General features: G+C 37.1%; 1 protein-coding gene across 2 annotated transcripts in view; it reads left to right on the top strand.

The window, feature by feature from the left end:
* uri (unconventional prefoldin RPB5 interactor) overlaps nt 1–23,812 on the top strand; it is a 37,138-nt gene extending 13,326 nt beyond the window's left edge. The window contains exons 4-6 of one of the 2 annotated variants that reach the window (XM_081757196.1): nt 9,340–9,487; nt 14,777–15,521; nt 18,194–23,812. In XM_081757196.1, coding sequence (XP_081613322.1) covers nt 9,340–9,487; nt 14,777–15,521; nt 18,194–18,310 — 1,010 coding nt within the window. In that variant the 3' untranslated portion in view covers nt 18,311–23,812. The remainder of the gene's footprint in view (nt 1–9,339; nt 9,488–14,776; nt 15,522–18,193) is intronic. The other variant, XM_081757200.1, reaches the window with a different exon arrangement.
* The last annotated feature ends 790 nt before the right edge of the window (nt 23,813–24,602 follow it).

The raw sequence follows: 24,602 nt of genomic DNA on the forward strand, positions 1-24,602 counted from the left end.
CCTTTATTCCACATCATCAACGTCTCCTTCAGCGTAGGCGGCATAAGTGTGTGACGTAAAACTGAAAGATTTCATTTCAATTCATTTTTTCAATCCCAGGCCATGTGAATTTATGGTGGACAACATCGTGTCCGTGGGTTTTCCCGGGATTCTCTCGTTTTCTGTCATATTCTCATTTCACCAAAAGTTCTCTTACATGTTGTCGAATTCCGTGTCGTGTAAGAGTGACAGGGGTGCTAACTTGGAATCGAAACTCCAATCGTGACAATTGGAACTGAACAGAAAGATGTGCACATACTTCGGGAGGTGATTCGTAACATCAAAAGAAGACAAACATCCTCTTGCATCTTTCTGTGCCTTTGTGCACATCTTTCTGTTCCGTTACAATTGTCACGATTCGATTTTCGACTCAAAGCTGGCACCCCTGTCACTCTTAGACGACGCGGAATTCGACAACATGTAAGAGAACTTTTTTTTAGTGGTCTTCTTTTGATGTCACGAATCACCTCCTGGAGTTTGTGCACGTCTTTCAGGTTCACTCTGTATATTGTAATTGTTGACTACTGTCAGAAATTGTTGGCACACACATGTGAAACAGCAGACTTATTCAAGCTTTGAATGTAACTGTACACCACATTGATTTTCCGTGCCCTTCGTTTTCTTGTTCCGAATTCCTGTTGCTATAAGAGTAACATAACACAATGTAAGTTTGCTGGTTACCGATATATAATCCATTTTTTTTTTTTTTTCTAATAAATCAAGTTAGATATCAAATGTATACTAAATAAATTTGCTTTCAGTTAAAGGATCCAGTGTTCAATTATACTTCTTTTATCGGGTCATATCCTTATTATAATCTGAAGAGCGGCATTTGGTATATAACGTCACATGGAGTTCAATATGATTTACGCTTACCGTTATATTGTTAGAATGCAGATTTCCACATAGCATCTAAATTATTTAATATAACATTGTCGAACGTGTGTCGATATACTTGTCATGCTCATTAAGAACGTATTTTTATTAATCAATCATTATGTGTTTATTAATTAATCACATCATTATACTGTGACTGTTATACAGTGAATATCAAAAATTATCTTCCTACAAATGCTGATTCGTGATTAATTTTTGCATCCTCAGCTTTCAGCTCCTTCATGGATTGAGATGAGGTGGAAAATAAAAATAAAAACATAAAAAATATAAAAGAACGGATAAAGAGTTTAGTCCAGTCTTAATTCTCCTCCTAAAAGCATTGAAAATTCACTTAACATAATATACGAACTACTGTAACCGATTGATTCGAACTGGTCCTGGGTTTGAGCCACTGGAGGACGACCTATAATTTTGGCCAAATTTCCACTTGTTTCTTACACGTGCTTCGGAATGCTGAACATAATACGACTATGAAATACCTCCGATGATACAAAGAAACTAACTAACTAACTAACTCTATGGCCTATGGAACCCGGAGGTTCAGTGCCGCGTTCACAAAAGCTCTCCACTGACTTCTATCCTTAGCTAATTGCATCCAGTTTCTACTTTGTATCCCTATCTCTGCGAGATCCATCTTAATATTATCCTCCCATCTGCGCCTAGGTCTTCCTAATGGTCGTTTTCCTATGGGTCTACCAGTTAAGACTTTGAAAGCGTTTCTACTTTCTTCCATTCTAGCTACATGACCTGCCCACCTAAGCCTCCTAGACTTGACGACCCTAACAATGTTGGGTAAACCGTATAAACTATGTAGTTCCTCGTTATGAAGCTTCCGCCATTCCCCATTCTCGTTCCTCTTGGGTCCGAATATTCTTCTCAGGATCCTGTTCTCAAATACTTTCAGTCTATGTTCTTCCCTCAGAGTAAGCGACCATGTTTCGCAACCATACAGCACAACAGGCATGATTATCGTTTTATATATTTTAAGCTTCAAATTCCTCGATAGAATTCGCGACGACAAGAGATTTTGAACCGAGTAGTAACACGAGTTCCCTGCTTTTAGTCGACATTTAATTTCTTCGTGAATATGATTTTCGTCTGTTAATATTGATCCTAAATATTTGAAAGTATCCACTTTATCAAAAGCATTATTTAATATTTTAACGCCTCCACAATTTGCCGTATTACGGTCCCGACGCACTTCCATGTATTTAGTTTTCTCTGCATTTACTTCTAAACCCATGTCCCTGCAAGCGTTTAATAAGATCTCTGCATTTATTTCTACTGTTCTCCTATCATCCCCTATTAAATTTACATCATCAGCATATGCCATAACCTGGTGAATGCCGTTCAACTCTAGGCCCTGGTTGCTATCTTTGATTTTCCTTATGGCGTATTCCAGCACGAAGTTAAATAATAATGGCGACAACGCATCTCCTTGTTTCAGGCCATTTTCGACGTGGAAGCTCGTGGACAAAAATTTTCCTACCCGGACTTTACTTTGGGATTCATTTAAACATATCTTAATTAATCTAATTAACTTTCTCGGTATTCCAAGTTCTGTAAGAACGTTGTATATGTTTCTCTCCTAACCGAGTCGTAAGCCTTTCTAAAATCAATAAATAGTTGATGTACCGGGATATTGTATTCCCACTTCTTTTCGAGTATTTGGCGAATGGTAAATATTTGGTCGATAGTTGATCGATTTCGTCTAAATCCGCACTGATAATCTCCAATAATTTCATCTGCGTATGGGGTCAATCTTGCTAACAATATTTGAAAGGATTTTATAGGATGTTGACAGAAGAGAAATGCCTCGATAATTATTACAGTCAGTTTTGTCGCCTTTCTTGTGAATTGGAACAATGATTGACTCTTTCCACTCTTGTGGCAATTCTTCCTTGTTCCAGATAAGGAGAATGAGTTTGTGTATCTTGTTCCACAATTTTTCGCCTCCAGCTAAAATTAACTCAGCCGGAATTTCATCTACACCCGGAGATTTGTGTTTCTTTAATTTCTTTATAGCGGCTTCCACTTCTATTCGATTAGGTTCTGGAATATACGGTTCTGCGGTGTGTATCTCCTTTTCTCCACGCACATTAGTTTTTGGCTGCGTGTTCAGCAAATCGTCAAAGAAATCTTTCCATCTATTTAAGAGGCTATCCGTATCAGTGAGAACTGTTCCGTCAGATTTCTTTAATATATAAGCACGAGGTTGATAGCCTTTCTTAAATTCGCTGATCCCCTTATACATGTCCCGAATATTTTTATTTTTACTATTATCTTCAAGCTCCTTAATTTTAGCTTTCAAAAAATCCCGTTTCTTTGTTCTAAAAGTTTTGGAAGTTTCCCGCCTGATATCTGCGAAATTTTGTGTAGTTATTTCATTCGGATTTTGTAGCCACCGTAATTTTGCCTGTTTTCTCTTCTCTGCTAGTTTAATGCATTCTTGGTCGAACCATGGTTTGTTCCTACGTATTTCCGCGTGTCCCAATTTTTCTATTGCTGAACTTTTAATGCTATCTCTAATTTCAATCCAAGTATCCTCGACACTAGTGCACTCCGAGTCTTCCAAGACCGAGAATCTATTCGAAACCTCAATCTGGTATTCCTCTCTTACCTGGCTCTCTTCTAATTTCTTTAAATTAAATCTCTCCGTTTTCGGACATTGAATATTACCTTTATTCAACGATAATCTCTCCCGTATTATCGCTACTACCAGGTAGTGATCAGTGTCACAATCAGCCCCTCTAAACGACCGGACGTCAATTATGCTAGATTGTCTTCTTCTATCTACTAAAACGTGATCAATTTGATTATGTGTTTTTCCGTCTGGTGATGTCCAAGTGTATTTATGAACGTCGCGATGTGGGAATTTTGTACTCTTCACGATTAGGTTTTTGGATGTTGCAAAGTTCACGAGTCTAACACCGTTGTCATTACTTTCCTTATGCAAACTTTCGTTCCCTATAATCGGTTTGAAAATATCCTCTCGTCCTACCTTCGCATTGAAATCCCCTAATAGAATCTTCATATGGTATCGCGGGAGTTGGTCAAATATCCGTTCCACTTCTTCGTAAAAACTATCTTATATATCGTCACCCTTATCTTCAGTTGGAGCATGTACATTTAAAACAATAATATCACACCACCGTCCCTTAAGAGTAATAAAAGAAAGTCTGTCAGTAACAAATTCAACCCGTTTAATTGCTGGTAATATTCGTTTGTGAACGAAAAACCCTGTTCCTAACTGGTGATTTTTATTTCCTTCCCCGTAAAAGAACGTGAAATTTCCGGAATTCTCAGATCCATTTCCTTCCCACCTAACTTCCTGAACTCCTACTAAGTCCATCCTGTATTTCTCTAACTCACTCGTTACAGATTTTAACGCGCCTGCCCTATAAAGACTTCTAATATTCCATGTTCCAAATCTCATGTCCATTTTCTTTTGCTGATGTCGTGCCAAGTTATCAGTCCCTGTCCGAGGCTTTTGTGAATGTTTCTGAACAAGTACCTTTTTTTACAGGATGAGGGTGTTAGCCTTACCCAAACCCCCAAGCTGGAGGACCACTCCTAGTCGTCTGTCCGCGACTGCTTATTCAGTATATTCGCAGCTAACCTCTATATCTAGAGGCCTTCTCCTCGATCCGCAACCTGAGGACGCGCCATGCCGTGGTGACAGGAACCCACGTTACACGGGATACAAAGAAATAATAATAATAATAATAATAAAAATACAAAGAAATAATAATAATAATAAAAAAAATACCTAGACAACAAAGATTTATTGGCAATTCCAGTTTAAAAAAAAAAATCACGACATAGAAATTTCCATAAAACTTGCAGGTCACAACATCGAAATAATAATAATAATAATAATAATAATATTTAACCACTTTCTATGAAATGCCCTCTTTATCGTAAGTCACATATATATTTTCAGTTTTCACAATATACTCCAAGGAGTAAACGAGGTCAGCAGCCCCAAGAGATTATGTCCTGGCAAAGAATTCTCCTACAGTGCATAATATTCCTTAACATACTATTAACTTCTGAATTTGCAATACACCATAGCTCTAATTGTTATATTATAATCCAATCTTAGGATGAAATTGTCTGCGCGCAAATAATGTTCTATACAAAAGAACCACCAGTCGCAGTTGCTTATTTGAGTTATAGATACACACTGAAAGTTAAGAGAATGGTTTCGTAGGGTGACTGATGCGTTGTTCTTTCAACCGGGAACTTCCCGAAGAGTTGACAGTAGTTTGTTTAAATATTCAAGATGAGCAAATGCAATGGCGTACATAAAGCATATGAAAACCATGCTCTAAGTCAGCCCTGCCCACGGCGAGCAGATAGTGGAAACTCTCCTCGTGAACGCTCACGAGCATTCTACGGGCAAATACCATTGTTCGTGCTTCGTGGATCTTCGGGTTTCGTCCTTAGAGGAGCGGAAGTGTTGTCAACCTTGGCGGTAATCACTAGCTTACTACAAAAAAAAAAAAAAAAAAAAAAAAAAAAAAAAAAAAAAAGTATGTATGGTAACTGATTGCCATTTAGTGTAAAGTGTTTTTTTACAATGTGGTAACCGTTAACTATAGACAATACAAACTTGTAACAGCAATCAAAAAATGATAAACTATGTACGTTCCTTTTCTTCTTTTTTCTTTCCTTTTGTTAAAGAAGGATGTGGGTTTGTTATATCCGAGTGTGGGTTTGTTATATTATGTTGTTTCGCTTTTTAGGAAAAGAGATAATCTGTTGATACGAAAAAAAAAAAACTGTAGCACTTGTTTGTAATTATCTAAGTATTATCTCCAGAAAATTAGCTTATGCATGTATGTGTGTACGAATAGGCTTAGCAAGGGGTTGGTTGTGGAGATTAGAAGCCACTATTACACTATCAATAGGAAGAATAGTATTTCTTACTCCACTTTTAAAGTTACTTTGATCGCAAAGAATCAAACAAAATATTAAGAGATCCAAAGAGATTTTCCATTTTTAAGAGTAACCGTTAGTGACTGCAATTAGTTTTTTTTTTTTTTTTTTTTTTAAACAAGGAGTGTCTTTTTAATAAGGAAAAGTGTATTGTCCCTGGCTGGTTGCTTGCCGGTGGCTTGTTAAAAGTGAAAAAGAATGTTAAATCATTTTAACGACTGAAGCTACACGCTTGTCTTTCTTCGATAGTTACTGACTGATTTTGAAAGTCACAATGTTGTAGGCCTACTGTAATAGCGTATTCCTACTGTAATAGCGTAGGTCTACTGTAATAGCGTAAATTCGGAAGGAAACGTTCCAACTGAATGATACGAACAATTATTCCCAATGTCTTGAACATGAAACGTGGGTTGCACGGGTAACGCTTAAAGTAGGCTGGACTGCACTGGAATTTCCTTCCGGCAAATTAGTGTTTGGTCGGAACTCAGTTCTTCTGTGTAATTGTCTCTTAACAACATTTGAACATTTCTTTTAGATAATAATAACTAACTAACTCTATGGCCTATGGAACCCGAAGGTTCAATGCCGCGTTTACAAAATATTTCCACTAACTTCTGTCCTTAGCCAACTGGATCCAGTTTCTACTCTGTACTCTTATTTCTGCAAGATCCATCTTAATATTGTCTTCCCACCTACGCCTAGGTCTTCCTAGTGGTCTTCTTCCATTTGGGTTTTCAGTTAAAATTATGAAAGCGTTTCTAATTTCTTTCATTCTGGCTACATGGCCTGCCCACCTGAGCCTTCTACACTTAATAACGCTAATAATGTTAGGTGAGCGGTATAAACTATGCAATTCCTAGTTATGAATTTCCTCCAATCCCCATTTTCATCCCTCTTTGGTCCGAATAATAATAATAATAATAATAATAATAATAATAATAATAATAATAATAATAATACGCATTATTATTATTATTATTATTATTATTATTATTATTATTATTATTATTATTATTATTATTATTATTATTATTATTATTATTATTATTATTTTCAACCTCCCGTCGTTTTCCTATCAATCTAGCAACGAAAGGCGTTTACAACTTAGCAAACGTGAAGCGAGTGACAAGTTACAGACCGAGTGCTAATGTAATACAACGTCACGAATTGTGTAAGCAAGCTAAAAAGGTCTGAAACAATTCGTTTCCGATTTTTGCAGTCGTTTTTACGTCTGTAAGATGACATGTTTAATATTAGTTTCTTTCTTGTTCATTTGTTAGTTACTTCAACGCTAACTGTAACCTGTATCATGCGTCTTCCTCGACCAAAAAACGTACCAATTTTATTTCCTGCAGTGTTTTCGCGTCACTGCTTTCGAAATGGGGAGGGGGAGAGCACACCTGCTCATTTCACGCTTGCGTCTGCTCAATGCTTATCATCGTGCGAATTTCTGGCCAGGCTTGGCCATAGGTCTTTTGCCATCATGTGTGGTTGGCAACACTTATCGGATGCAGTGGAAGAAGCGAAGCTAGCAGCACCTGTGCTCACCTGTTTTTATCTTCGCTCGTGCTCGCTCACGCTTTGGCTCCGGGAGCCAATTCATGGACAGGCCTGCTCTAAGTAAAGTATTCAGTTTTAACAACATTGATTTTCTATCGGAGAACTACGTTTCGTGTACTACTACGTTTACGATTTCTCAAGCATGTAAAATGTTGCTAACTGACTATATAAAAATGTCCAAAAAAGTCTCTGAATATTCATGAACACCGTACGTATAAGAATGTTTTAGTTCAAATAAATTGCAGTTAGCAATATTGTCGACTGGTGCCTGTCCGCCTTGGCTATACCTTGTGCAATGCAAATAGAATTGGAATGAAAAGATACTGTGTTCTCTTGTCAACGACGGCTAAAGGTAATTGCTTTCTCATCAATGTTCTTCAACAAACAGAAGGAGTTTTTTTTTCTTTCTTTCTTTCTTTTGAACACAAAATATATTAAAATAAATTATAATTAAATTATATTTTTCCTTAAGGTGCCTGTCTAGTAGAGAACAAAAGAATATATGGAACCTGGAAGAAGTTACACTATCAGGGTGTCTATCGGTCACGAAAGTCACGAATGTCACGAAAAAGTCACGAAATTTGGCTTTTGGGTCACGATTTTTTTTTTAACTGTGCAAATGTAAGTACAGATTGGAAAATTTTGTTCTATAAAACATCACAATTCAACACCAAAAATGTCTATGGTCGGCTTTAGGCGCTACCAAATCGCAAGCAAAGTACCTTTATTTCGCATGGATGAAAATTCGGCCTAATTCACACCCAAATTCGCTCTTGAAAATGTTAGGAAATTTTATGATTTGGTAAAGAAAAGGTCACGAAAAAGTCACGAAATTTCATTGTGGAATTTTAGTAGACACCCTGACTATTTACCTAATTGACAGCAAAGTAGAAGCAAAAAAAAAAAAAATATATACTTTGGATGCAAATGATTGTACTCCCATTCTATGCCTTTACAGATAAATTACGTGTAATAATTGCCGATAGATGCTCTGGGATACACAATAATTCAAATATGAACAATCTTACTTTGAATCATGAAGTAAACTTCAATAAAATGGTTTCACTTTTTGTCTTCCTGTAGAACATTTGTGAGCAAAACTGTAAATACTTCTCAAAACTCAAGTGAATAGGCTTCGTTGGGAAAAGTAAATAAATAAATAAATAAATAAATATTTTTTTTTAAATGCAAGGATTATATGCTTACCACTGCTTTAGTTTTTGCTTCGTAAAAATTGAAATGAATTTCCTGATAACTGTAATTGACTTTTAAATGAAAAAATTAAGTTTAGTTTTTTGTAATAGTTTTAAGTTACAGTTTTAAGAAGTAAAGTCTTTTCAATCAGAAAGGTTCCACAACAGTTCAGGAACCTTCACATATGTCTCCAGTTTAGGGATTTAGGATTTAGATTTCTGGGCTTTCGGCATCTATGGCTATTTAGCCCGTCACGTTTTGAGGGATGACGTTCCTCGGCGAGCACACTATCCGGAGAAAAGGAAGGAAGGAAGCGGCCTGGGACCTATAAGTTGGGCCTGGGACCACACGGCATTTGGCTGGTGTGAATGAGGAAAGCCCAGTAAAACCTCTTTCAGAGTGACTGGCCTGAAAAAGCATTTCACACTTTCGACCGAGTGCCTCCCCACCGGGAATCGAACCCGGAACTGCTCGCACTGAAGGCGAGAGTTAGCGACTATGTCTCCAGTTTAACATATTTTTTTAAAAAAGTAATCGACAAAGGTGCTAGAACACACATATAGCATTTGATTGAAGAAAAAGGGCTTCGTGATACAAGATAAGCACAGTTCATGTTTGAGTTAATTACGTATAAATAAATATTATGTTACGCGAGTTCAAGATCAGAATTTTGATCTATGTTTCTTTTCTTTTTTTTTTTTTTTTCAGAGCAACACAGAGAGAAAGTTCGACAATATCATAAAAAATTAGCAGAACTGAGGAAAAACCAGAAGACACCTGAAACAAAGGATGAGATCGTGTTTAACCGACTCGAAGAGCTTGAACTGCAAGAAGAACTGGAAGATGAATTAGCTAAGTAGGTATCACAGAAAATGTAGAAATGTTGAATATAAGGCAAACTTTTAATAAGTTTTCTGTTTACGATACATAGATAACTCACTTTCTTGCACATGCAGAAAGAAGAAAAAAAATCATTTCAAGTAAACCGTTGGCTGCGCCTTCTAAATGAGTTTTTCCAAAATTGACCTTTGATGTTTTTAGTGTATGCCTCCGAACGAAGATGGTTGATACACTACGTTTCATAGAAATCGTCATGTTAACTTTTAATACGAAATTTACAACAAAATACTCTAAAATTAATCGCTTAGCACTGTTGGATTTACATATAGAGAAAAAAAAGTACGGAAATACCATTTGCTTATAGAATCGTGCAGAGACTTATACTAAGTTAGTAGTATAATTCCAGTCTTTTTTTTAAGTAAATTAAATCTATGGAGCAGTTTCGATATATGAATGGTGTTTTTTTCAATTTAATGGGAACAACTGGAGTTCGAAACACGTCAGATTTCTGAATTGCAAAGGTCAGGTGGCGACCGCAGCGCCGGGTTGTTAGGCCGAACTCCATACTACGTGAGGAGCGGTAGAACGGCAGTGAACAGTGAACTGAGCAACCGTGATAGTGTAAAACGAGTGACCTCTCGGATTTCCAAAGAGGGCAAATTGTTAGCACTCGGTTATGTGATGCGAGTGTGACGAAAGTGCAACTGTGTTGGGTATGTCGTGAAGGGCAGTGTCCTAGATGACGGCGGCCTACAAAACTCAAGGCAAAATCGCCTCGGTAAAGGGGAATATTGGTTAGAAAAAAAAAAAGTTTTAGCGACAGGCCCCGCCAAGCGTTAAAGCCGATTGACACTCAGAACCGTCGTATGACTTCTCTGCAAGTGACGAAGAAACTCTTGCAGCACCTCACACACCTTGTGTCGACACTCACAGTCCATCTCAAATTACATTAGATGGACATACGAAGTCGGATTGCACGAGCAAAACTACTGCTAAAATATGAACTGCTTTAGAGTAACGTTAATGGTGCCGTGAACATGTCACAGTCGAATGAGTCATTGTTTACCTTATTTCAAACAATGGATCTTTTTTGTATGTTGCTGACGTTCAAAGGACAATCCAGTGCCTCCACCCAACCATGAAACGTGGCGGCGGTTCTGTGATATTATCGACCGTAATGTCCCAGTTTTCAGTGAGTCCGTCCTGACACTTACCGGTCATATTACTATCTGTGATTATGTAGCGATTTTAGAAACCATGGGCATTCCATGGTCAAAATGTTTCCGCGCATATTCCAGGATGATAATGCGCCTATTCACACAGCCGTGATTTAAGGAACATCAATATTAAGATGAACAGCTTTTCTAGTCTGCCCAATCGCCAGACCTCAGCATAATGTTTTGGAGATATGAATGCTGCGCAGATTTCCACCGACATCTTCTCACATGGAAGTGAGTGATGCACTGCACGCGAAATGATGCAACATCCCAGTTGCTACCATTTGCGACCTTTTATGACTTCGTCTCTCGTGCCATTCAAGGTGGCTCAGTGCCATATTAGCCTCCTAAGTTGCACTTTTTTGTAGTGCATCAGGATCTGTGTATCTGCACACACACACACACACACACACACACACATATATATATATATATATATATATATATATATATATATATATATAGGGTGTCCCAGGAAGAAGGGGCAATATTTTGGGAAATGGTAGTATGGGTGATTCTAAGCAAAAAAGTTCATATGGACATAGGTCCTAATCTCAAAGGTTTGAGAACTACAGGTTGAGAACCATTTTTTACTTTATATTGCATATTGCTCACCCTGTAGTTATTCTACAGAGGTGGTACATAGCGGATTTGAAAGGTGATGGAATGGCTTTCCAGCGATATGGAATATGTGACACTGGTATCTTTGGAAAAGAAGTTATTGAGGGATATTTTGGAATCAGTTTGCCATCCAATTTCTTTAAATAACCTTAACTTTCTCAAATTTTCCTCATTAGCTTTCCTTCCAAAAACAACACTGCCACATGCTGCATACCGTTGCAAAGGTCATTCCATCAGCTTTCAAATATGCTGTGTCTTCTTACCTCTGTAAAATAGTTACAGGGTAAAAAGTAGACAACAAAGTCAAAAATGGTTCACAACCTGTAGCTCTTAAACCGTTGAGATTAGAACCTATGTTCATATGAACTTTTTTTTTTTTTTTTTTTTGGCTTAGAATCACCCATACTACCAAAATGTTGCCTCTTCCTCCTGGGACATCCTATATATATATATATATATATATATATATATATATATATATACAGGGTGCTAGTAAACTATACCGACAAACTGTAACGAATTCGAAATAGGGCCTGTTGAAATTTGTCTTTTTCACGATTTTGGACAGTCCTAGCTCTGAAACTATGCACTTTTCCTCTCAGGTTCGTATGACCAGGTGATTCCTCACATCAAAATAAAACAAAAAGGTCATATGAACCTGAGAGGAAAAGTGCATAGTTTCAGAGCTAGGACTGTCCAAAATCGTGAAAAAGACAAATTTCAACAGGCCCTATTTCGAATTCGTTACAGTTTGTCGGTATAGTTTACTAGCACCCTGTATATATATATATATATATATATATATATATATATATATATATATATACATGTTGCCAAAAATCATCGGACACCCTTTCACGTCACGTAAACAACCCCAGAATGACGTCAGTACATCTCACCGACGCGATATAAGTGAAGGCAGAAATGCTGAAGCGTCAAACTCGTGTCGTCTGTTACGATGAGTCAGTGTACCGAGTTGAGTGCATTCGAAAGGGGCATGATTGTTGATGCCCGTAAATTTGGACATATAGTCAGAGAGATTTCTCAGCAGCTAAACGTGCCCCGATCCACAGTTAGTGATGTCATAGTCAATTGGTAACGCCATGCAACTACTAAATCGAAATCTCGCTCTGATAGGCCCAGGGAACTAAGTGTTCGATACCAAAGAATCCTGAGGCGTGTTTTGCGAAACAACCGGCAAACATCTTTGTCAGAGGTTGCAGAAGACTTCCGTCTCAGCTCAGGTAGACAGATCCGCCGAGAGGTGATAGTACTTGGTTTTCATGGTCGTGCTCCCGCCAGGAAGCCCCTAATCATACGCACCAATGTGCGGACGCGTTTGCAGTGGCGCAAAGATCACTGTAATTTGACTTTGGAGCAGTGGAAGAAAGTAATGTGAAGTGTTGAATCACGATACTTACTCTGGCACAGTGACGGGCTTGTATGGACCTGGCGAACGGTATTTACCGGAGTGTATTGTATCAACCGTGAAAGTGGGTGGCGATAGTGTCATGGTTTGGGTTGGACCGTTAGTTTTAATTGACGGGTCGATGACTTCTGGTGTGTATCATCCTGTTAGTTATACATATAGAGACCTCGGCCCGAGCCCGATCTAGCCCGAATGTACCTAGGACCAGCCCAGCCCGGCCCGGGCCCGATAAATTTTAGAAGTTTTTGGCCCGACCCCGGCCCAATAATTAAAAAAAAATTAGCTCGAGCCCCAGTCTTTCTCAAAATTTAGTATTAAACTTGACCTAAGCCTTAGAAACATTTTCTAAACTCTGGTTCACAACCTGAAGCTTGCCTCCTAGAACTTTGCCTGTCATCGAGAGAACAAAAACTCCATTTCCTGTAATAAAAATCTAACTTAATTGATTTTTAGCATAAAGTGAAGATGGCAATATTGTTTAGCGACAGGCAAAACTTTCCCACCCCTTCTTGTCATATTTTGGGTTCAGTGAAGTTCAAGGTCAGAGCTCAATTTACCGCATAATGCCTGCAATCCTCTGTAGTGAAAGTGGAGCCGCTAAGCAAAACAAACTGTAAATAGCTATTGCATTCTTTGTAACATTTTTCACGGGCACACTTCTTCAACGTTTGGCTTTATTCCTATTATCGTTTAACGAATGTCAATAATTATTAAAGAATTGCAATTAATCGGCCCCAGGCCGGCCCGACCTCAAGAGAAATTAGTGTCGGCCCGGCCCTAAGAAATAACAGAGTCGGCCCGTGCAGGTCTATATACGTGTGGTACCTTTCGAACCAACAATACCGGGTATCCGATGACTTGGCAGCGTAGTGTATATATAGATATACAGTTATGAAAAGATTAATAGATACTCCATGTAATTTCAATAGCATGCTACCAACACTATGGAAACAGTTTTGGACAGGTCCCTGTCTGTATCAACACGATAATGCTCCTGTTCATATAGCGCGCGCGTGGATTTACAATAATCAGGTGAAAGTGCTTGCCTGGCCGGCGCAAAGCTCTAACCTGAACCCTATAGAGCATCTTTGGGATGAATTGGAGCGTCGGTTGCGTGCCAGATCCACTCAACCAACAACCAAACGTGCACTGTTAACTTTGCTACAGGAGGAGCACAATTCCGCCAACAGTGTACCAGAACTTAGTGGCTAGCCTACACGAAAGAGACAGTTATGAATAAGTTAATTGAAACTCCGTATAATTTCAATAGTTTTCAAGTTTTCGGAAGTAGTTTATACGTAAATATGCATAAACTTACAATAATATATATTAGTTTGCCTTAAGGTAACACGTGATTGGATGCCCATGGAATACGCTAAGTTCATTGCACTATTTTGACATGGAGTTGACTAACTTTTGCAATGTCTCTAATGAAGTGCAGTGTTACCAGACGTCGTTTGTCTGGTAACACTGGTAACATTGGATGCACACTACATACAGTGTGCATCCAATTAAGTATTCCTGGTAGGAGAATGTAAAAATTTAATTTTACAGTCATTCCCTTTCATTAATTATCCGTTCCTTTAGTCTAAAGAACATACTCGTGAGACGTTAAAGTAAAAGAAAAAAAAAATCGTTTTTCATTTCAATATAAGACAATACTATTTACTCGCAGCATTTACAATTTGAAATTTATTTTACTTCACTTCAGGTATAAATTTGAACATAAACAAAAGGCTTCCATTTATAGCCTCTGAGCACAACCAGAGAATTGTGTTACCTATTCGCTTTAAAATTACTGAGACTGTTATTTTTGAATGAAGCAGTTTCTAACTTGATCCCAATTCTTGTCGAGATTAGCTTATCAAAATTTAACGCTAGATGTGTGATCTAATGTAATATGACTTAAAACACATTCACATAAAAAAGAATAGTGGCTGTTATTCTTAACAAAGATGATCCAAACTTTATTTGTGTTAAAAATTTATAAAATTAATTCGCATAAACAAATTCTGAATTGTGTTTTTATCTCCCTTAGAATGGATGCTGAAAATGAAGATATTTTTTATAATGATGATGATGGGGGTAGTGAAGAGGATGATAATGATGATGATGAAGACGACGACAATGATGATGACGGTGGAGGTGGTAGTGATGATATTGATAATGTTAGTAATAAGAAAGACGCTGAGACTGTAAAGCAAGATGAAACAGGAGAATGTGCTACAAATGTAGAAACTGAGAAAGAATTAAGTAGTAGTAAGGATTCTACATGTGTAAAACAAACTCCACCCAGTGAAGTAGTTGAATTACCAAGTTCCATTGTTGATGAAAGACCTAAAACATTGGACATTAACGTAAAATCCGAAGGCGCAGTGAAACAACAGAAGCGACGAGTGTCATTTAATACGGTTAAAGAGGAAGAATCAAATGGCGTGGAAGAAGTACCAGAACCATTGCGTATCACATTCAAACACAGTCCCCAAGAGAGTGTGCCAAAATCTATTATTAAGAAAACTAAAAGTGAAAATGCTGATAGTAGTGAAACGTCTTCTCCACTTCAAAGCCCTGCTGACATTTATTCACACTTTGCTGAGTGTTTCGGTCCAAAGTCAATCTTGAAAGTGAGAAATAGCCCTGTTAAGAGTGTCAGTTTTAGTGACGAAAGGACAGATAATAGTCCAAATGAAACACATCGGGACTCCATTTTGAATATAGGAGATAATGTTTCTACCAGTAGACTAAGCAGTACTGAAGACATGCCAGTCATAAGTATATTTTGCGTGTGTCTTTTTCTTTCTTTTCACATATTCACGTTCATACCTCCTATACTTTACTCTCTTTTACACTGTATAGTTATGTAATGAATCTGTGGTACTAATATTTGATTTAAAACTCCGTGTTTTTTCTTTTCGTATCAGATGCATAGAGAAATTACTTGTAGAGTATATTGAAAACTATTCATTTGACCTCATTTTTGTAAATCTTTGGTTTCTTAATGCATTCCTCATTACTTTGTGTAAGTTGGTTACCAGTGCACCGTGGAACCTTGTCACGTTAGGACAATTTATGTGTGTTGTTTATGTTAAATTCACGTCCATAGGTTGGTCAGTTAATTTTAACATTTGGTTTTGTAGTGATTTTTCTATTTCCTAAAACCTCTTCCAAAATATTCTTTCCAGGAGGAACCAAATAAATTTTTAATATCTTATTAACAAATAATTTCTGTTCGGATGACAGCACATGATATTGCATTTGACTTCACAGGATCAGTGTGGCTACTTTCAACAAGATGTCGTTACATGTCTGTCATGTAATTCCTCCATGTAACTCCTAAACCAGTTTTGGTGACTATAATTTCAAGGAACCTATGCCCTCTCAAATAACGTGACCTAACCTGTCCTGAGTTTTTTTGTACGGAAGTGTCTGATAGATAGGGTACATAGGATTCCTCCAAGAACGCTGGGTAAGCTGAACATAACTATGAAGAACGTTTGATTTTATATGGTTTAGAAAACAACGCAAAATATGATGTGATAAGTTCAGTTTTTATTTTATTTTATTTTTTTTTTTTTTTAATTTTATTTTTTTAATGGAAAAGTGGAAGATATTTTCAACATTTGCCGTGATTAAATGATTCTTCCATATTTACTATATAAATCAGAACGAATGTTTCTTGTGATTTATTTAAAGTCGTAACGATTTATATGGATAATCCTGTTTTAATGAAAGGAAGGAACCATTTTAACTCAACCAAAGTGTCCAATAGCTGACACCGTTATCAGATTCACATAATTGTCGGACCCGTTAATTAAATTGGTGGCACATAATTACAGTAAGGAGGATACCCTTCGATTCCATTCTATTCCTGTTAACTTTCAGTGCTTCATGCTGTTGTTGTCGTCTGAACAGAACTTATAAAATTAAAGCGCAAATTTGACATAAAACCGTAAAACGTCTTTTTTTATACATAAGAAGAATTAACATATATTTACAGGTATTATTGACTAAGGTGGTCATTTCCATTCAGTCATACTATAAGGTAACCAAAAGAGTTCTTGCCGTTCTAGAGCAGTGATAAACAAAGAACAATACAGTGGATGGTACGTACTTTTAAGTTTCGAAGTAATATCCATTAGCATACAACACCTTTTGTTACCGTTTCTGCAGCGGCACAATGCCCTGGTGGTAAAACTCGGCGGTCGTAGATGCGTCCCATAGGTCTCCCTTGCGAAGTATCTCCCAAGGAGGTGGTTGCTGAGGATATGAAACAGATGGTAATTTGTTGGTACAAGGTCCGGTAAATATGGTGCATGGCTCAGTATCTCCCAGACGTGTTGCTCAAGGGTTTCTTGGGTCCTCTTTGCCACGTATGGCTTAGCATTGTCGTGCACGAACAGTATATCCGTGCGATTACCCAATGCCGGCTCCCTCTGCTGCAATGCATGGTGCACCCTTTGCAACTGCTGATAGTAGAGATAAGCAGTGATAGTCTGACCAGGTTGAAAGAACTCGTAATGCAACACTTCCCGACAATTCTACCATACAGAGAGCATAACCTTTCGTGGGTGCAGAGGTGGTCTTAACAGGTGTGAGGAACAGGGTCATATGGCGACACTCAATGTCTGGTACGCTTTAGATTATCATAGAGGATCCAGTTTTCGTCATCAGTGAGCAAGCGGTCTAAGATGGGTGTGTTCAGGTGCTGAGTAATCAAGGACAAACAGGCTGTGACTCGTTGTTCCTTGTTGGCTGTCCACTTACTTAACTTGTATGACTTCCTTATCTCATGGAGGTGCAGTCTGACTTCTTCAGCGGAAATGTGGAACCTTTCTGGAAGTTCGTCACACGTTAGACCACTGTCCTCCTCAATGACTGCTTTCAGGGCATCGTCATCCAACACTTGTGGTCGTCCACTGCGAGGTTAATCCGAAAGGCTCACATCTCCCGAACGGAATTTCTGGAACCAATGCCTGTCGGTGCATTCGTTCACAGCATTCTTCGCCAAATACCTAGCATATGCGGCGACTTGATGCAGCAGCTGTCAGACCCAATTTTAAAGTCATACAACAAACACACGCAAACAAGCTCTTCGACACAGGAAAGGCTGTGACTGCTGTATGTGCATAACGTGCCTAAATTACTGAAAGTCGGTGGTCACATTTACTCGCGATCGCTTGACAAGCACATGCGCCATTTCGTTTCCTCTCTGTGAGCACATGATAAATGGGACGTCAAAAATCTCAAACGCCTGTTTGGTCACCTTGTACATTTTATGAAAGGAAGCATTCGGACAAGGAGAAGAGAGGGGAAGATTGAAGGAAACAGTGTGTACCTCTAAAATCTTTCTTTCCTGCATAATACATTGCGAACGGTAACTCGATCTTTTACATGTAAGATGTACACCGTTTTCAGTGCAAAAGGTTTGTATTAATACTTTTTTTCTCTCTTTCAGGCATTTGGTGATACAATCGTTGAACGCAAACCACAAGAAATGGCAGTACCTAAAGCACCATCTCAAGCGCGACCGAGCAGTAAATTTAAAGCAGCAAGAGAAGCAGCTAAGAGATGAAAACTTATTCCTTCTTGTCGAATTGCATTTTATCATAGATTAATCAAAATCCAGATTGACGGATCTGTATCTTCGTCAGTTAAGGCTGTTCTATAATGACTGCATCTAAGACTACTCAATTGACTGAAGAAATGTCATGAAATACGGTCTTACCCGTTCCACGTCTAGCGACTTATTAGTTATACCCAGAGTAATAATCTAATATCTGGGAGATACTTCAAGCAGGGGTCGTGTGTTCTTTCTTCAAATCTTTTGCTACTTTATTGTTTTTTCTTTTTTTCCCTCTTCTCTTGCTGTTTCTTCTTTCTCCCCACTTTTCTCTCTTCTTCTACTAAACACCCCTATTCTTCAGCCATCCATGAAGAAAACTGAGGAGGTTTTTAACACGGTATTTATACGGCAGGATGGCGCGAAAGTAATGAAAGATTTTCTTTGCAAATTTCTTCTTTCTATTCTCAAGTATAGTTTCGAGAGATTACTTAGAAAGCAAAGAGTGCTAGTTTATAGTTTCGAATATCTGTATAAAGAAACATCCGTCCTTCACATCCTTCCGAGTGAGTATGAACAAAAATTGTGATTTTTTTTTTCTTAAAAGTAAACTTTAGGTCGATTTTCCCATCCTAATTTCGTTGCTCTATGCAACAACCTCACTTTTTATTTATTTATTTTTTCAAAATAACGGAAAACTAAAAGAATGGTCTTTAAAAGACCAGCACTTGGAAAGTGCTACAGAAAGAAGTGGTTCTTGCCTTTGAGAATATTATTTATTATTGCATTTATATGGTGTCCATTGATTTGATGCACTAATGACAGACAGACGATCAAATTACACAGTGTCTCAGTCTTGCAAAGTCTATTAAATTTTATGTCGTCTGGGCTACCAGCCTCGTCTAAGTCTATATGTGGAGAAATGTAATAATAATAATGATAAAAATTCGAAAATAATTCAGAAGTGTTGAGTATATAAATTAACTATCTCTCATCTTCCAGCAACTCTGAATCAGTTTATACTGTATATTATATACATTTGGTCTTGTCCTTTTGATTATTAAAGCTAAAATTTTATCGTAAACCTGTACTTTTTCGTACCCAAAGAACTCCAACGAAGATGACTAGTTGGACCTCGAATCTTCAGCAGAATTTGAAAGATAAAGAAATAGGCTAAACATTTATTATCGATACACAGATAGTCTTATTACTGGAAAATTCGGTTAATACTATGAAACTGAACACTTTCTTTACTCCATTGTTTAATATCTTCTTACACACTTCTTAGTTATTGTTTCAAAACTCATTTTCAAACAGTACAGTAAACGTCTGTCAAATTCATGGTAAAAAAAAGCACATATAATCTTAATGATTGTAACGTCATGAGTTCACATTGATATAAATTACACCTTTTTCAAAGCCTCTTATCTTCCCAGTAGTCTTAGAGATACCCAGCGCTTTGTTTCATACCATTGTCAAAGTCTAAACCGTTTTTAAATCCAAATTTTGATAATGTTCGTCATTTCGTTGTTACTTGCAAATTTTGACAAAGCGGCAAATTCAGACTGGCCTTGTCTCAAGGCTGTTCGTTTAACAGGTTGACTGCTATGTCAATATCGGGTCTATGTCTTCCCAAGCCAGACACATTTTTCTGTGTTAATTGCATGTTCTGACCGCGCAGTTATTAAGAACATAGGCTTTTCATAGATACGGCATAAAATGACGTAGCTAGGTCCGCGTACCAGAATTAGTACTCACCCAAATTGAAAATTTTCGTAAAATTAACCTTTAAATTTCATACTTGTTCTACTATAACCTATCCAAACCTAACCCAACACTAATTAAAAACAAAATACAATTGTCTCATATTTCGTATAATTCCTTTCAAATATATAATAGATTTCAGTTTGGTCTGTTATCATTTTTTCTTTGAAAGTTTCTAAGTTTGCCAATAGCAAAAAATAAATAAATAAAACGAAATAAAAAAATATTTAAAAAATGTATATTGCAGTGTTTTATAGTAACATGTATTATTCAACTTCACTGTGCATATATGATATATAGATTTACACTAATTTCTGTTCTGAAGTGGTTTCTCAGGCACATCTCGCTTCTCACAATTCAAAAAAAGAAGTTAGATCAAATATATACTTTGCTCTAATTATATTTGATGCTTTCTTTCTTGCATTTCTTTTGAGCGGTTTTTCTTCTGGCTCATGCCACCAGTAGTTGGTACCACTGAGAGCACTTGCTTCTCTTTGATTTAGTATTTATAAGTTTATGTCATTTCTGATCGCTCATTGGGAAAGGGGAAAGATGGATGGATTGCTTTTCAATCAAACCCATTCCAATCATTCTTCTGAAATTAGTTATTTTCATTCGAAACAAAGACGAAGCATTTATAACTCTTGTTCCTGAAAGTAAATCAAAGGCCACTGTCCTGTACCACTTCAAGCTTCGACGCAATGCTCACAAGTACGATGTTACCAACAACATCTATGTACGATTTCTCCTTCGTGTAATCAACAACTACAATTGACTTTAAAACTGGTCCTCTTCGTCTCGGCACTTCTGTCGTTCCATTTCATGTGTTTTGTGGAAATCATTAAGACATCACACATAAAGTTTTTCCATTTCAAAACAGTGACATTGATATCGCTTTTCATGGTCGCAACCTCTCCCTTTTCTAGTTTCTTAGTAGTGACAACTTTTGGCACATCTTTCCTGTTTGAACGAAGAGAACCTTCAATATGAGTTTTTTTTTTTTTTCATTTTTTTTCATAAGATCATTAGCTAGGAAAACAATTGTATACCAATTGTCAGCGTTAATTGTTTTTCCGAAATTAAGATACGGCTCTGCCAGGTCCAGAGCTACTTTAGAAGAAATACCGACTCCTGTTATTGCTTTTTTCCCCCAGCATACACCTTATATGAAACCAAGGGCGCTGATTTCTCTGTAAATTTGGAAAGGGGGGGGGGGCATTCAGATGGAGAAGGTATATATATGAGGATGTCAAGACAAATTGCAGTCAAATTATGCCAAATATTGTATATTCATAAATACAATAGGGAGCCCAAATGAGCTTTGGGGGGCCCGGGCCCCCACGGCCCCCCAGGATCGGCGCCCTTGAATGTAACCGTGTAGCAATCTTTAACGCATAATTTAAATATTTTCATGTTATACTTTTAAAAATAATGGATTAGAATTAGGATTTGGTCTTCTGTGCTCTCGGCATCTGTGGCCATATTAGCTCGTCATGTATGAGGGATGACGTTCCTTGGCGATCACACAATCTGTGGAAGGGGAAGGAAGAAATGATTGGGAAAGAAAGGAAGCGATCTGAGACCTGTATGTTAGGTGCCATCCCAGCATTTACTCAGGATGGCTGGCCTGAAAAAGCTTTTCCAGTTCTTCGACCGAGTGTTCCCTACCGGGAATCAAACCCGAGACCACTCTCTTTTGTTTTTTATGTATTGCTGAAATATTAGGCGACCTAAAAAAAGATACAATACATTCGTTTATGCAAATAAATTCTTCAGGGATGAAATACTGACTGAAATTTTCTACTAGGTTGTCTATTAGAATTTGCAGTCTATCTGCAGGCCGGCAAGTTTCGTTATTTGCACAGTGAAACATACGAAGCATCAATTCAAATCTGTTTCCGCACCTAACTTTTGGGACATTGCAAACATAATTGATTTGGTCCAGTACGAGGAAACACTTTGGCATCTGAATAACTCTCATCTATATGGAAAGTCCCAGAAACTATCTCAGTTCCAATCTATCTGCGTTCACCCATTTTCCAACACATGAATGTGTTGGCTTTGAAGCAGTCCGGGGTCGAGCGATAATTCTGAAAGATGAACGTAAATTTTCGTATACGAATCTGTGTTCGGTTTAATGTTCAGGCTGAGCTTTAGCAATTAACGAAGGTTCTGTTTCCCAGAAAGTTTCATATTCACACTTCATCGGAACATGTGGTTAGACAAGTAACAGTTCATATGCTGATCGTTCACTTACCATAGATTGATCCACTAAAGTATATCTGTACCAGTAACAAGCTGAACTCGAGACTCGAACTTTGGACCCCATCCAGTGGCAAATATTTCGACTACATGACTCAGTGAGACAGAGAATGCGTATATCAGTATAAAGACTTTTTATTAACACTTTATTCTGACAAACACATTTATTCTATAAACCCAATTTTAGTACACTTCCTAAAATGCCATTTGGATCATTAAATAAAGATATTAGGAACAATAAAAAAAGGAAAAGTTGGTAATTCATTCTTTTAATTCAAACTATATAATTGCTTTCATGGCAAGACATTGAAACTTACTATGTTAGTTCATATATTGACCATGATTTCGTTTACACCAAAAATTCAACATAACTCAAAATTTCATTAATACACTTTTTTAATTATATATTTTGTAATGAAGGCCTTTCTTTTTTGTTAGCACTTTTCGTTTAACCGTTTCTATAGCTCTTTTCTTTGCCAGCGTATAGTACACTAGTAATAATTAATTTAAATGCAAACACACTCAATTCAACCCTGCGCCAATGTAGATGAGTGCAAAGTGAGAAATTGGGGGGGGGGGGAGGAGGTTGAACTCCACTGAATAAATTGCTTGGTTTTCAGCAAAAGCTCAGAAACTAGCTTGATGTTCCAATTTGTTGTTTACATACTGAAACACATTTCTATGCAGAATATGTTAAAAATCCTTAACTTTACATTGTACTGCATGACTGCCACGCCATGACGTAGCGTTATTTCACATGGCAAAAGTTCATTTTGCGTTTCTTAGGTACATACCATTTTTATCACTTAAAAAGTTCGATTAATAGCATTATCACACTTTCTTATTAATATTGGTTCACATAAGACTTACGGATGCGAAAATAAGTAATTAGTTTTCTTGAATTTCTTTAACTATTGTACTTGTCTTCCTGTCGTGATGATTCCATCTTGCGCCTTCATGGTTTAACTCTGATATAAAATTAACATTGTTTGGTCTTCTCAATTTCTTTACCAAAGAAATTAATGTCGTGCACATGTAAAATTTAAATAACACAAATCTATTATCATTGTGTGGTCTCTTGTTCAACCAAGTGTGAATATATTCCAAATTAAAAAAAAAAACAACCATAAGAAATTAAAAAAAAAAAAAAAAGAATGTACATACGAGAAATTCATATATTACCCTAATTTAGTACAACAACAGTACAGATTGTTAACGGATTTAGAAACAATTTATTGTATTTAAAAAAAAATGGAAAGAAATTCCTATGTAAGTTACTACAATATTATCAGTCCTATTGCAGTATCTCAGTAATTAAGCCATTTCTGTCTGGTTATAATAATATATTTTCTTTGGCCCTGCTTTACTTCAGAACACAAGTCAGTTTTAAAAGTATACAAATATTTTGACCTAGAAATTTGACATTGTTTTTATTGTTGTATATTTTGAGTATTGTCGTATAATATATTATTTCTATTTAAAAAAGAATGTTTCTTTTTTTACACCATATACAGTAATCCCGAATATAATGTATAGTTTGAATTTTGAATAGCATATTCACTTTCCTAATCAATTTCATATCTTTTCTGGGCTGTTTTTCAGCCCGAAATAAAGCATGACTTGGATTGTCAGAAGAAAAAAAAATGGTATATTGCTTATCTTGAAAGAATAGTGAAGAATATTCGTCAAAGATTTCGTGTAGAAAATTGCACACTGTATTCCTGATGCAAGTGGAACACTACGACTTGGAGTTAAAAAAAAAAAAAAAAAATGGATATATATGAGGCGTATAGTTTCTAAATCCGCCATCTCCAATTTTCAAAAAAAAAATGAGGTAAGTAGATTTACTGGTATTCCTTTCCATGCCCTACATGATGATGAAAAGAGTTGTTTGAAATGTCGCCACCTCCACCCTCAATTACTGCTTTAAAGTTCAGGGTATTTTTCAAAAGCCGCCATCTCCACTCAGCAGTGTGTTTGTAAACCCGCCATCTCGATTCTATTCTATGCTATGCTATGAATTGAAGACCGACGTTAATGAAAAAAAGTTGCAAGATGTTGTTCAACTCGTAACGAAACACTTCGGGGAGAATTGGCGTGCTAATTCAAACTTAGCCATTTAAGTTGATGCTGAAAAGAGACTGACTGCGTCAACAGAAGAAAGTGTTGATGAGGAGTAGGCTGAATGCCAGTGTTCCGAACATGATTCTGGTGAGATCTATATCTGACAACAGTGTAAAGATCACTTTCAATCCTTTTCTTGTTGGTAAAGGTGGCA

This window comes from Thermobia domestica, chromosome 1, assembly GCF_964235325.1.
Source record: "Thermobia domestica chromosome 1, izTheDome1.hap1.1, whole genome shotgun sequence".
Lineage (NCBI taxonomy): Eukaryota > Metazoa > Arthropoda > Insecta > Zygentoma > Lepismatidae > Thermobia > Thermobia domestica.